Here is a 12069-nt window from a genome sequence, read left to right on the forward strand (position 1 = left end):
CTGGGAGATGGGGGGCATACAGTAAGTGCTGCCTGACCAAAGCTGCTGCTCCCCCATTATGGCCCCCTCCCCCATTTGTCAAACATGTAACCCCCTGGGCTTCTGTCCCCCCACAGCTCCAGCACCTCAGAGCCCAGCACATGAGGGGGGTTGGACTGCAGGGGGGCTGGGCAATTGGTAGGTCTGACCCCACCCACTGCCTGACCCCCAATACCTTGTCTGTCCTGCTCACCTTCCTCTGTTTGCCCCCCACATTCTCCCCACATACCCTGCCCGTCCCCCTGTGACCAGGGTCCCAAGGGGGCCACACTGAGGGCTTGTCTACACTATCGCGTGGGGTTGATCTAAGATAAGGAACTTCAGCTACATGAATAGCGTAGCTGAAGCCAACCTACTTAGATCTACTTACCACGGTGTCTTCACTGCGGTAAGTCAACAGCTGATGCTCTCACGTCAACTCCGCTTGCGCTCCTTGTTCTGGTGGAGTACCGGAGTCGAAGGGAGAGCGCTCAGTGGTCGATTTATTGTGTCTATACTAGATGCAATAAATTGACCCCCGCTGGATAGATCGGTGCCCACCGATCCGGCAGGTAGTGTAGACAAGCCCTGAGATTACACAATCAGGGCAAACTGTAAAGAATGGGGCAGACGAACCCCAAACTGGTGGGTTATTCTAATACTCAGATTCACCCAGCCAGCAACAAAACAGTTTCTACAATATCTTACTGGTGACCCAGGAGCCAACACACACTTCCCCTAGAGCGACCCAGCCTTGGGTTCCCCCCCCAGTCACGTCAGATAGGATGAGGATTGCTGAAAATCTTATTCATCATATAAAAAGTTCTACCAATCCCAAAGGGTCGGACACATCACCTCCCAGGTTAATGACTAGTTCAGATCTTACCCAAATACACGCTACAGCCAGTTCTTGTTAACAACACTAACATTTATTGAAGAAAAGAGAGTCTTGGTTCAAAGATCATTCTCCATACAGGCAAGAATCGAGTTCTTAGCAGAGCTGGTGAGCTCAGAGGTGCACAGAGTCCTTTCCGAACTAGACCATAGGTTCAGTCCAATGTCCAATATCAGGGGGACCCAGACTGGAGCTGGGGACCTCAGTCTTGCGAGGCGTAAGCAGATCTGAGACCCAGGATCAGGGCTCCCGAGTTCTTTTCATAGTTCTCTGGCAGGCTATTCACGCCCCTTGACAGCAGGCAGTCCTTGGGCGAAGCCTTGTGGCTTTGAAGTAGAATTACCTATTTCCTATGTATGCAGCGGTGACCAGTTGCATTCACCAGCACAAGGTAATTCTCCAGTGAGCAGTTCATTGACAGTTTACTACAAACTTCAAAGAGAAACGTAGACCATGAAATTATTACACCCAACTGTTCCCTTTTTGATCCCTGACTCAATAGAATATTGTGACAGACAGGAACCGTCTGTTCGCCTGGGTAACATCTAACACATACAATTAGTATTACCTCTAATTCTCTAGCAACACAGGTCTGCGTTTCCAAGCCCTAGTCTGTTCCCCACGGCTCTCTTGCTATTTATAAGGAATAGCCACAATTACCATTTACATACTTCTCTAACACGTCTTTAAAGGTTAAATTTGGGTCATTTCGTCTGCTGGTTACTTAACCCTTTCTGGCTCAATCTCACCCCCCCTATATCCCCTGCCTGCCCCCCACCTCCCCTGCACCAGACAGCCCGGTGTCAGTCACACCTGGATTTCTGCAAAGAGTAAACAACCTTTTTCCCTGTCGGGCCAAAAGGGGGGCTCGGATACACTCAATGAAGCCGCACCAGGTGTATAAGTCTAACCGGTTTTATTGCCAAAGTATAATAAGCGTCCCAGCCTTCACGCGTTATCAAATACCTGCTTTCCAGCAAGCAAGCAAGAATCAATGCTTACGCCCCTTCTGCTACGGACACTCCCAGACCAACCAGCCTGGTCCTTGAGGGCTCGTAGCAGGCGCTGCTCCAGCGTGGGGAGTTCCTGGGCACCCACAAGGTCCGCAGGTGAGACTGGTCGTCTAAAGCAATTCTCACGGCCGTTTTTATCCTCATCTCTTTCTCAGGGGGTGTTTTCAGCCACAAGCAGGCTCTGACAGGAAACACTACTGCTTTCTATTCCCACACGTAACGCTCCTAGGCCCAGCTTCTCTCTTTACTTGTTTAGCCAGTCAGCGATCAAAGTCAGTTCACTACTAGCTCCACGCAGACCATCCTGTAATAACAGGCCAAGGTAACTGGTGGTCAGCCCCAACATCCCCCCCACCTAGTTAACCCTGCCCCACATAGGGGAAACTGAGGTGGCTCCACACCCCAGTGATCCCCCACAGGTCCCGAGCCCAGACCCATGGGTGCTGGGCCTCACCGGCCCGAGGGGGCGCAGTGGACAAGCATGTCTCCTGTCCTGGGCCTCCTGGCCAGCACAGACCCACCTCCCATAGGACCAGCGGAGCCCCTGGAGGCAACTCTAGCCCCACCCTAACTCTAGTCCTTTGGTCCAGCCAGCGCCAGCCAGCCAAGGGCTTCGCAGACTGTCCGAGTCGGGGGAAGTGGCACAGGGAGGGCCCTGCCCAGCCCCACCATAACAAGGATTCTCCATCGATCTTCTGCCCCGGACACCGGGGTTCACACTCGCTGCTGTCACTGCGGCGCAGGGTTCAGGAGCAGCCGTAGCCCCACAGCCAGGTGGTCCAAGCAGCCGGCCAGCTGGGTGATGAAGGAAAATTTCTCCACCTCCTGTGACCGTATAAATCATTGTTGCAACCAAGGTCCTATAGTTGCACCAAATCTTGTACAAAGGAGGTCAAGTAAGGTGTCTAAGAAAAGGTTGTAATTTGCTGGTTATGATTATGCTGTCTGTATGTGTGTATCATTTTTGTATTTGAAGTTATGAATATTGGCTCTGTACTTGTATCTCAATGTGTTTGATTCTAAGTAGCCTCAGTGAAGCATTTGGCCAGCTTCTTGAGAAGGGACGATTCAGATTAAGTGCCCAATCAAGAAACACTTAACTGACAATGGATCTTGGGAGACTCCAATCCACATCTGAGGAGCCTTCTTGGGAACATTCAAGGTAGCATGTGAGCAATGGCTGCTCTCCCTGTAAAGAACCGAGTCATGCATGGACATCTGACTTGCCCATGTGACTCCAAACTCCACCTGGCTGCTGTGATGTTCCACAAGAAGAACAAAGGGGTCCTTCCACATGGCAGAGGATATAAAAGGCCCTGGAAACCCCTCCATTTTGTTTTCAGTCCTGCTTCTTACCTCTGGAGGGACTTTGCTACAAACGGAAGCTCTGAACAAAGGACTGAATGACCCATCCCAGCGGGGGATGTATTCCAGAGACTTAATTTGAACCTGCAGTTTATTCCATCGCTGCTGCAAGCCTGAACCAAGAACTTTGCCATTACTGTGTGTCATTGATTCCATTTAACCAATTCTAACTCTCATCTATATTTCTTTCTTTTTATGTATAAACCTTTAGATTTTAGATTCTAAAGGATTGGCAACAGCGTGATTTGTGGGTAAGATCTGACTTGTATTTTGACCTGGGTCTGGGGCTTGGTCCTTTGGGATTGGGAAAACCTCTTTTCTTTTACTGGGGTATTGGTTTTCATAACCAGTCATCCCGACAAGAAGTGGCTGCTGGTGGTGATACTGGGGAACTGGAGTGTCTGAGGGAATTGCTTGTGTAACTTATGGTTAGCCAGTGGGGTAAACTGAAGTCCTCTCTGGTTGGTTTGGTGCCTTAGTTTGTAAAGGACCCCCAGCTTTGGGCTGTAACTGCCCTGTTCTAAGCAATTTGTCCTGAATTGATACCCTCAGTTGTGTCCCGCCAGAGGCCACATCGTTACACCGGGGTTCACACTCGCTGCTGTTACTGCGGCGCAGGGTTCAGGAGCAGCCGCAGCCCCACAGCCAGGTGGTCCGAGCAGCCGGCCAGCTGGGTGATGAAGGAAAATTTCTCCACCTCCTGGGCAAAGCAAGAGGACAGCAGTGTCAGGAGCACAGCAGGCTCCCCCTCCCTCCGGAGAATGAAGGGGGGGTGTCCCCTGAGACTACAGATCCCAGCATGCAATGCACCAGGCCTGGCTGAGCCAGAGCAGTGCAGGCTGGGACTTGTAGTCTCCATGGGCTGCAGCTTCCCCTCAATCAACGCTGAGCACTGACACAGCTCGCTACCCCTTCCCGGCCATGGCCAGGCCAGGCTCCTTCCCCCACTGCAGGGCAGGGAACAGCCCAGAGCGGGGCCGAGGTCCCAGCCAGCATCTCGCAGCACATTGGGGTCAGAGCCTGCAGAGAACCCAGGCCCCCCGGCTCGGACCCTTCCAGGGAGCCCCAGACCGTGCTGAGTAGCTCTTTGAAGCCCCTGCTCCTGAGCAGCGATTGAGCGAGGCCAGCCCCCTGCTGCCTGGCCCCACGGCACCGTACCACCGAGCCCCCGGAGCGTGGGAGCTGCTGAGAGCCCCCGAAGGATCCGACGTAGCGAGTGCGGCTGCCAGCCCCAGCCACCTCCCCAGCACGGCCCCCGCGGCCCTACCAGCCCCCAGCAGCTGGCCCCTGAGCTGGGTCTCAGCTGAACCCCCTGCTCCGGGCCCAGCGTCCCTGGCTGGGAGCTCTCCTGCACTTGGGCTTGGGGCCTGCCCTTCGCTCCGTGGGGCCCAGGCTGGCGGGGCCCCGGGCCCCTCTGGGCACTCACCGTTGTCAGGCTGATGGGGGCGGGGTGCTCGCGGTACAGGATGTAGTCGATGCGACGCCCTTCCCAGGGGCTCCCTGCTGCCGAGGGGTCGGGGCGGCCGTCCCGCAGGATGGGACCCGCCAGGTACGTCCGCCTGCCTTCCTCTTGCTCCAGGGTCCTGCGGGGTGCACGGGGAGCCGTCAGCAGGGTGGGGGGAGGGGGCCAAGTGGCGGGGGAGGAGGAACGGGGCTCTGCGTAGGGGGCTAGTCACACATGGGCTGCATGGCAAGGGAGGGCCATGCAGAGGGTAGCCCCTAGTGTCCCATTAACCTGTGTGGGGGCGGGGGCAGAGCCTGCCTTGACCTAGGGCTGTAAACCCCTCTGCCCCCACCGTGCTCCGGAACCTGCAGAAACCCCGGACGTTTCCCCCTCCCGCAGCGCCCGGAACCCGCAGGGCCCCTGGACGACTCCTCCCTCGCTCCGGAACCCGCGGGTGCAGCCGTTACCTTTTCAGCTTCTCTGGGGTCGACACGGCCTCCTCGTGGATCTCCAGGTAGTTCAGCAGGGTGCCTGCAGGGACGTGAGCAGCAGTTAGAGCCATTCCCCCCACCCCAAAATCTTCCTTCACCCACGGGTACCTCAGCAGAGATCTGGGGGGGCGGCGGGGAGCAGGGCTGGGACAGCAGGAGCTCCGGGTCAGGAGGGGCATGGGCAGAGCTGGGGGGCAGGCCTAGGCTAGCAGGGCCTCTGACCCCCTGACCCCCGCTGTCTCACCCTGAGCTCCCAAAGGCTGGGTCCCTGGGAGGATTTGGATCTAGATGTTTATCTGCAGCCCCAGACAGGGTCCCGGCGCCGCGGAACTTAGACAGAGAGGGCAGCAAGGCTGCACCGGGCGCTGGGCCGGCCAGACACGTACCTATGGCCCAGGGCTGGTCCTGCCTGGGCCCCACTCGGCATGGGTCTTGGTACTGGCGGAAGATGTCATGGGTCTGCTCCAACTCATCCCCTGGAAAGAGCCAGCAGAGTGAATGGGCCCATCTGCCCTCCCCCATCCCTTCCAGGCCACCCTCTCCCCCTCTGCTCCTTGTGTGATGGAAATTTTCTGTCATATTTTTATGATTCTGATACGTGCCTCAGTTTCCCTCTATACTTTGCTGCTCCTGGAAGACTGCAGGAGACACAGGTGTGCCTGGATTCACTGCAGGGAGCCATGGAGCAAGACAGGATCACTGGGGCCTGACAAGCCAGCCCAGGAGTGTCGGAGGCCACGGGCCTGCCGTGGGGAAGTGTGTGAACCCTTGGGGTGCGGCACGCTGGAGGGGTCACTTCCAAGGGATGGGTTACAGGCTGGGCATGGAGCAGACCCTGTCACTCCGCAACACCTGGTCACCCCACCAGGCTGCTTTCCTCCCCCCACAATCTCCATGAGCTCCCTGCCCATTCCCATGGGTTTTCCCCCCAACCCCATGGGCCCTCCTCTGGGCCAGGCCCCACCTGAGGAGCAGTTGTCAAAGTTGAAGTCCCCGCAGAACACGTCGAAGGCGACGACGTCCCCGTGCTGCGCGTGGGTGTCCTGGAAGAGCTGCACCCAGGAGAGCCCCATGGTGAGCTGGTCACAGCGGATCTGTGCATGGGCTGGGGGGGACAGGGCTCGGTTACTGGCTGCACCCCAAATCCAACCCCTGCAGAGCTCCCCCTCAGGGACTGAGCAGCAACAGAGCCAGGAGCCCCAGGGCAGGAAGCAAGCACCCCCCACCCACCACTCATGGGGTCCCCTCCGCTGCCACTGGAGACCCTGGAGTCAGGGGAGTCTTGGCCCCTGACTGGAAGGTCGGCGTTGGGAGCTCAGCCCAGCCCAGGGGACAGCTGCCCCCCCTCGCTCGCAGGGGCCCTGTGGGGCAGGGCTAGGAAGGCAAGCAAAGGGAGCTGCGGCTGAATCAGGGAATCGAGTGCCCAGATGCCAACACAGCACCAGCACCAAGCCCGCTCCAGGGAGAGGCAGGGAGAGGTCCGAGGCTGAGTTGTTTCCAGGAGCAGAATGGGGAAGGGGGGGCCTGAGGGTCCGTGTAACACTCCGTACCTCGGGGGAACCCCCTGCACCCCTGTGTTCATCATAATATGATTGTGTGGTATCCAGCGCAAAGTTTGTCATGTCGGGTGTCTGCGGAAGGCTCATGATGCACTGAGCAGTGTTGTTATAGTGATGTTATGAGCTGTAATTTCATGTATATAGTTACGAGGCTGAAAACGTGTCCTCATGGCTTAAAACAAGCCCAGGCAAAACTCTCCAGGAGCAGAGGGGCAGTTCACACCTCATCAGGGCATGTATGGGACAACCCAGCCCAGCCTCACAGGAACAAAGGACACTGGCCTAGGGAGCAACAAAGGATCTGTTGGACTCTCCAGTGAGTCACCCCCCTCCCCTTGGTCAGTTGGGACCGCGATGAGGAAATGCTCACCTGACTCTGAAGGGGGGGAGGGGCAAAGCCAAGAGGGAAGAAAGAATATGATAAAAGGGAGAGACGTTTGCCACGCTCTTCCTCTCTCTCCCACCTCCATCTACAGACATCACCACCAAGAGACTGAAGCGCTGATCAAAGGGGAGAGCCTGGCTGAAGAGCAACCAGCCAGCCTGTGGTGAGAAGCATCTAAGTTTGTAAGGACATTGAAAGTGTTACAATCAGCTTAGAATGTGCTTTGCTTTTATTTCATTTGACCAAATCTGCTTGTTATACTTTGACTTATAATCACTTAAAATCTATCTGTGTAGTTAATACATTTGTTTGTTTATTCTCCCTGAAGCAGCACCTTTGGTTTGAAGTGTGTCAGAGACTCCCCTTGGGATAACAAGCCTGCTACAGATCAATTCCTTTGTTAAATTGATGAACTCATATAAGCTTGCAGCATCCAGTGGGCATAACTGGACACTGCAAGTCAGAGGTTCCTACGGTTGTGTCTGGGACTGGAGATATTGGCTAGAGTCACTCAGTTGCACAATCCAAACAGCAGCTTCCATGCCAGAGGCGGTGCGTGAACAGCCCAGGAATGGGGGTTCTCACAGCAGAGCAGGGGAAGGCTGGCTCCCAGAATAGAGGGTTGGAGTGACTTACCAGATCATCGGTCCGGATAACACCAGGGGAACGTTACAATCCGGACGGCTGTTTTCTCCCTCCCCAGTCCCCGTGGGCGAGAGCCCCTGACTCACCTCCGTAACACATACTGTGACCCGCTGGAGCGTGCAGGTGTGTGCAGTTCAGGTAGCCCACAATCCTCTGCCTTTGTGCTGACCCCAGCTGCACCTAGCACGTGCACATGGAAACGTTGCCAGTTACAAGCTGGAGGGCCACCGACAGGGTCGGGCCCCACACAGCACAGGCCCCATTGCGGGGAGGGGTGGGGGTGCAGGGGGGGCCAGGGCGATAGTCAGAGCCGCGGGGAAGGAGGGTCAGTTTCAGCCGTCAGAGCAGGGCATGGCTGGGAGCTGGGAGGAGACGACCCCCCCCCGCGGTTCCTGGACCCATGTGTCCGTCACCCCATGGGTGCCCTGGACTCAGCCCTTATTGTCTGGCTGGGGTCCCAGCACCTTGTGGGGTGGGAGCCCGGCTCCCGGGGCACATCTAGACAGCCTGCAGCAGCGAGCCCCCAGCGCAGGGCGGGCTCGTCCCCGGGGTCAGAGCCGAGCTCCAGCCCCAGCCATGTCCACACGGCCGGTTGTGAGCGCTCGCGCGAGCCCTGCTAGCCCCAGGCTGCCCCGCCGGGCGGACACACCCTGGGTGACTGTTCCCAGCGCTGGGAGGAGGCAGCGCCCTGGACAAACAGAGCAGTTTCCAGCCCACGCTGGGGTCGCTGCCGGAGCAGGCGTTTCCAGGCCTGGCTAAGGGGGAGCGAGCGGCCGGGGCGGCAGTGGGGTCAGGTGCCCAGGGGCCCGTTGTCAGAGGCTGAGCCCCCTGCAGCCATCCTGCTGGCTCCCAGCCCCGCTGCCGTGGGCTCTCACTGCTCTCCTGGCAGGGCCGTTCCCGAAGCGCCTGCTCCCCGCCAGGCCCTGTCCTGTCTGGGCTGCAGACACCCACTCTCCCGGAGCCATCCAGCTCCGGTGCCCGAGGGGCGTCCCCCCCACCGGCTGAACAAGAGCATCGGGGGGCCCTGCCCCCGCCACCCACTGCTGGGAGCCCCAGCTCACAGCCCCCTGTCTGGGGATCCTGGGATTTGGGGCAGACGCAGGCAGCTGCTGCTTGTAGGACAGCTGGAAACCAGCTGTTTGCTCCTTCCTGTGGATGGGACTAGGCTGAGGGGGCGGGGCATCGTCCCTCCTCTGCCCATGGGGCGCAGGGGGCCCCAGGGTAACCAATCCCCTGCATGCAGGGGTCACCGGCTGAATGGTGCACGTGTGAACACGGGGGCTCAGACTCAGGGCCTCCCCACAGCTGGGAGGCCAGGACACACGGGGAAAAGGGAGAGGGCCCAGGGTCGCTCGGGGACTCCAGGGCGGAGCCGGGAAGAGACCCCAGGAATCCTGACTTCCAGTCCCCTGCTGTGACCCGCTCCGCCACCCAGGCCCCGCTCTGCCCAAGCAGGCCCAGCGCCCTGCAGAGAGCGGTGGCACGTGCGCGGATGCAGCACTGCGCTGAGCAGGGCAGGGAGCAAATGCCCCAGGCCGCCCTGCAGCGCCTCCTTCAGGCTGGCAGGGGAGAGGCCACACCAGGCCCAAGGTGGTAGAGGGTCCTAGGCACCCCGCAGCTGGAGCAGCTCCTCACCTGCACGGAGAGCAGTCCCTTGGCAGACAGCGCGTCCTCACGGATACCGTTGGGGTAGCAGCGGTACTGGGCGGCCAGCACGGGGTAGCGGCTGGCCAGGAAGAGCCCGCTGTTTAAGACCTTGAGAGTACAACAGCCCTGCAGCCCGTAGGCGCCCACGTCGTACACGATGTGCTCGTAGAAGGGGCTCAGCAGCTGGCACAGCCGGGCGCCCGCCCGCTGGTCAAACACCTCCTGCAGGCACATGAAGTCCACGTCCGGCGGGAAGGGCACCGAGATCTCCCCGGGCCCAGCCCCTCCCTCCCCGTCGAACTGGTGGCTCCTGGGGCCGGCGAAGCTGGCGCTGGCCTCCCCCTGCGTCAGGTGCTGGCCGATGCGGGCCACGCGCTGTTTGATCTGTCCCAGGTTGCTGTTCTTGGCCAGGCCATTGGGCAGGAGGCACACGTTGGCGCTGACGAAGCTGAAGGCCTGGCCGGTGCCCGGCAGCTCCCAGCCCGCTGGCTGGCGCGAGAGCATGTTGTGTTTGTAGGCGAAGGGCCTGCGGGCAGCCTGAAGGGGGAGCCACAGCAGCAGGCCCAGGAGGGCGACGGGCATGGAGAGGATGAGCAGCAGCAGCAGCAAGGGGCCGGTGACCAGCGCCCGCAGGGGGCAGCGGGGGCAGCACTGACGCTGGCGCCGCTCCGCCGTGGTCTCCTTGAGGTCGAGGAGGCAGTCAGTGGCCCAGTAGCTGGGGAACAGCAGGTGCTGGCCCAGGCTGTACAGGCCTCTCAGGAGCCGGTTCGGGAACGGAGACTCCCGCAGGACCATGCTGCACGGCACCAGGGGCAGGGGAGCCCGGGCGTTCCTGCTCCACCTGCCTCCCGGGGGCTCCGGTCAGACCTCGCCACGCCCCGGGGGTCCCAATGCACGGCCCCGGGGTCCTGCAGGGCTGGGAGGAGCGGCTGATCCCGGACGGCTTTGCCTCCAGGTAGGTGCTGAAGGGAAAGAATGGACAGGAAAGTTTCAGATATGGCAAATTTCACTCGCTGGCTGTGAGACTCTCTCAGACTAGCTCCCTTTCACACACACTCCTAAGCTTCTCGCACTCACTTTGAGTAAATAGAGAAAGATTTAAAATAGTTTTGAAGGAGACAGTGTTTGTAGGTTGTCCGCAAACCATGTTGCATGCATGGGTGGCGTGTGAACCGCCGGCTGAGGGAGGCTAGTTCCCGGCTTGGCCCACCCCTTCTGCCTGTCCTGAGGTCCCAGCCCCTTCCTCCACCAGAGCCACCTCCCCATTCCTGCCCCAGCCCTGGGCTACCCGAGTGCCTCCTGTCCTGGAGCCCCAGCTGGTTGGGTGGTGCACTGGGTGGCGTGAGCACCAGCTCCAGCTGCCCGGACTCTCTGGCCGCAGGCCGGCCCTCTAGCCCCAACCCGACCACAGAGGAAGAGTGCCGAGTGCCGATGGGAAGCAGGAGGTGGGTCTGGGGGCGGAGCATGGGCGGGGCCACACAGGGCTGTGATACCCACTGCCCATGATTGCATGGAAGCTGGAAGAGCAAGGGGGGACATTAGTCCTTTTGCAAAACAAAAGTTCTTTTGCACAGCCAGAGCATTCCCAGTAATGGGAATCTGAGAAGACCAGTAGAGCAGTGGTCTCCAACGTGGGGTGCAGTTTGGCCGGGAGTCCCAGTGGCTTTTATTTATTTATTTATTGCTTAGACAGTTCAGCCGGGAGCAGGGGGTGCGTGTTCAAAATTTTTTTACTGATGGGGTGCGTGATCAAAAAAGTTTGGAAACCACTGCACTAGAGCTTTTGACGTTGCTAAGCTATCCCCACCCAGCATGCAGGAGAAGAGAGAGTGTTCAGTCTTGTTGGAAAGAATAAGACGCCATTCAGCCCATGCGTCGGACTGGATGGGGTACTGTCCTCTATTACCCAAGTGAAACTGGCAAATCCTGAGCCATGATTCAAGTTTGAGCCACAAAACGAAGTTATAAAAACAGGGCAATATACTAAAGCACATGAATAAAATGTGAAACCAAATTAGATATTAAAAGAAAGGTGGAATCTGAATCCTTTATCTAGGGTTTATTACTTCAAATTAATTAAATTCAATCTTATTACTTTATTTTTACATTCATTTAATGTATTGTTTAGTTGTGTTTCATTTTAATTATTTAATTTTAGGGCTGTCAAGTGATTAAAAAAATTAATCGTGATCAATCATCGCACTGTTAAACTACTAGAATACTATTTATTTAAATATTGTTGGGTGTTTTCTACATTTTCAAATATATTTAAGTGTTTCATATGCAATATTAAGCAGTGCATATTTTAAAACAAACTAGTAAGTGCTTGTTGGATTAAAAACCTGGACTATTGGATGTTGTCAAGGACCAAAGATGAGAGTCCCTGTCTTAAGCAATGACCTGACATGCTGTGATAATATGCCCCATATTCTTCATAGAGATATGCTTACGACATGAATATGGCATAACTAAGATATGTTTTACGCAAGATGGGTCATGTGGTGTCATTGGAAAGGTTCTGATTTACTGAATGTGATTGTCCAATTTGTATGCATGTTTCATTTCTGTATCTGATGTTAGGAATATTGACTGTGTAATAATTACAAT

The 12069-nt window shown here is 57.2% G+C and overlaps 1 protein-coding gene across 1 annotated transcript; it reads right to left on the reverse strand.

Annotated features, from left to right (window-relative positions):
• Positions 1-1689: 1689 nt before the first annotated feature.
• Positions 1690-10404, reverse strand: LOC112061141 (sphingomyelin phosphodiesterase 3-like). Its single transcript, XM_065586415.1, has 7 exons — positions 9451-10404; positions 7923-7995; positions 6191-6331; positions 5613-5702; positions 5203-5266; positions 4718-4874; positions 1690-3991 (listed from the first exon to the last, which is right to left on the reverse strand). Exons 1-7 carry the CDS (start codon positions 10255-10257, stop codon positions 3896-3898), a joined length of 1428 nt encoding a protein of 475 aa, XP_065442487.1. The 5' UTR covers positions 10258-10404; the 3' UTR covers positions 1690-3895.
• Positions 10405-12069: the final 1665 nt, after the last annotated feature.

The sequence above is a fragment of the Chrysemys picta genome, chromosome 2 (genome assembly GCF_011386835.1).
Source record: "Chrysemys picta bellii isolate R12L10 chromosome 2, ASM1138683v2, whole genome shotgun sequence".
NCBI classification, from domain to species: Eukaryota; Metazoa; Chordata; order Testudines; family Emydidae; genus Chrysemys; species Chrysemys picta.

Excerpts from the sequence above, each read along its gene's own strand:
- LOC112061141 (XM_065586415.1), bottom strand. The coding sequence starts at position 10,257 with ATGGTCCTGCGGGAGTCTCCGTTCCCGAACCGGCTCCTGAGAGGCCTG. Across the intron at positions 6,332-7,922 it reads ACACCTGCACGCTCCAGCGG|CCCATGCACAGATCCGCTGT; the intron begins GTCACAGTATGT and ends TGTCCCCCCCAG. Across the intron at positions 3,992-4,717 it reads CCCCCATCAGCCTGACAACG|GAGGTGGAGAAATTTTCCTT; the intron begins GTGAGTGCCCAG and ends TGCTTTGCCCAG.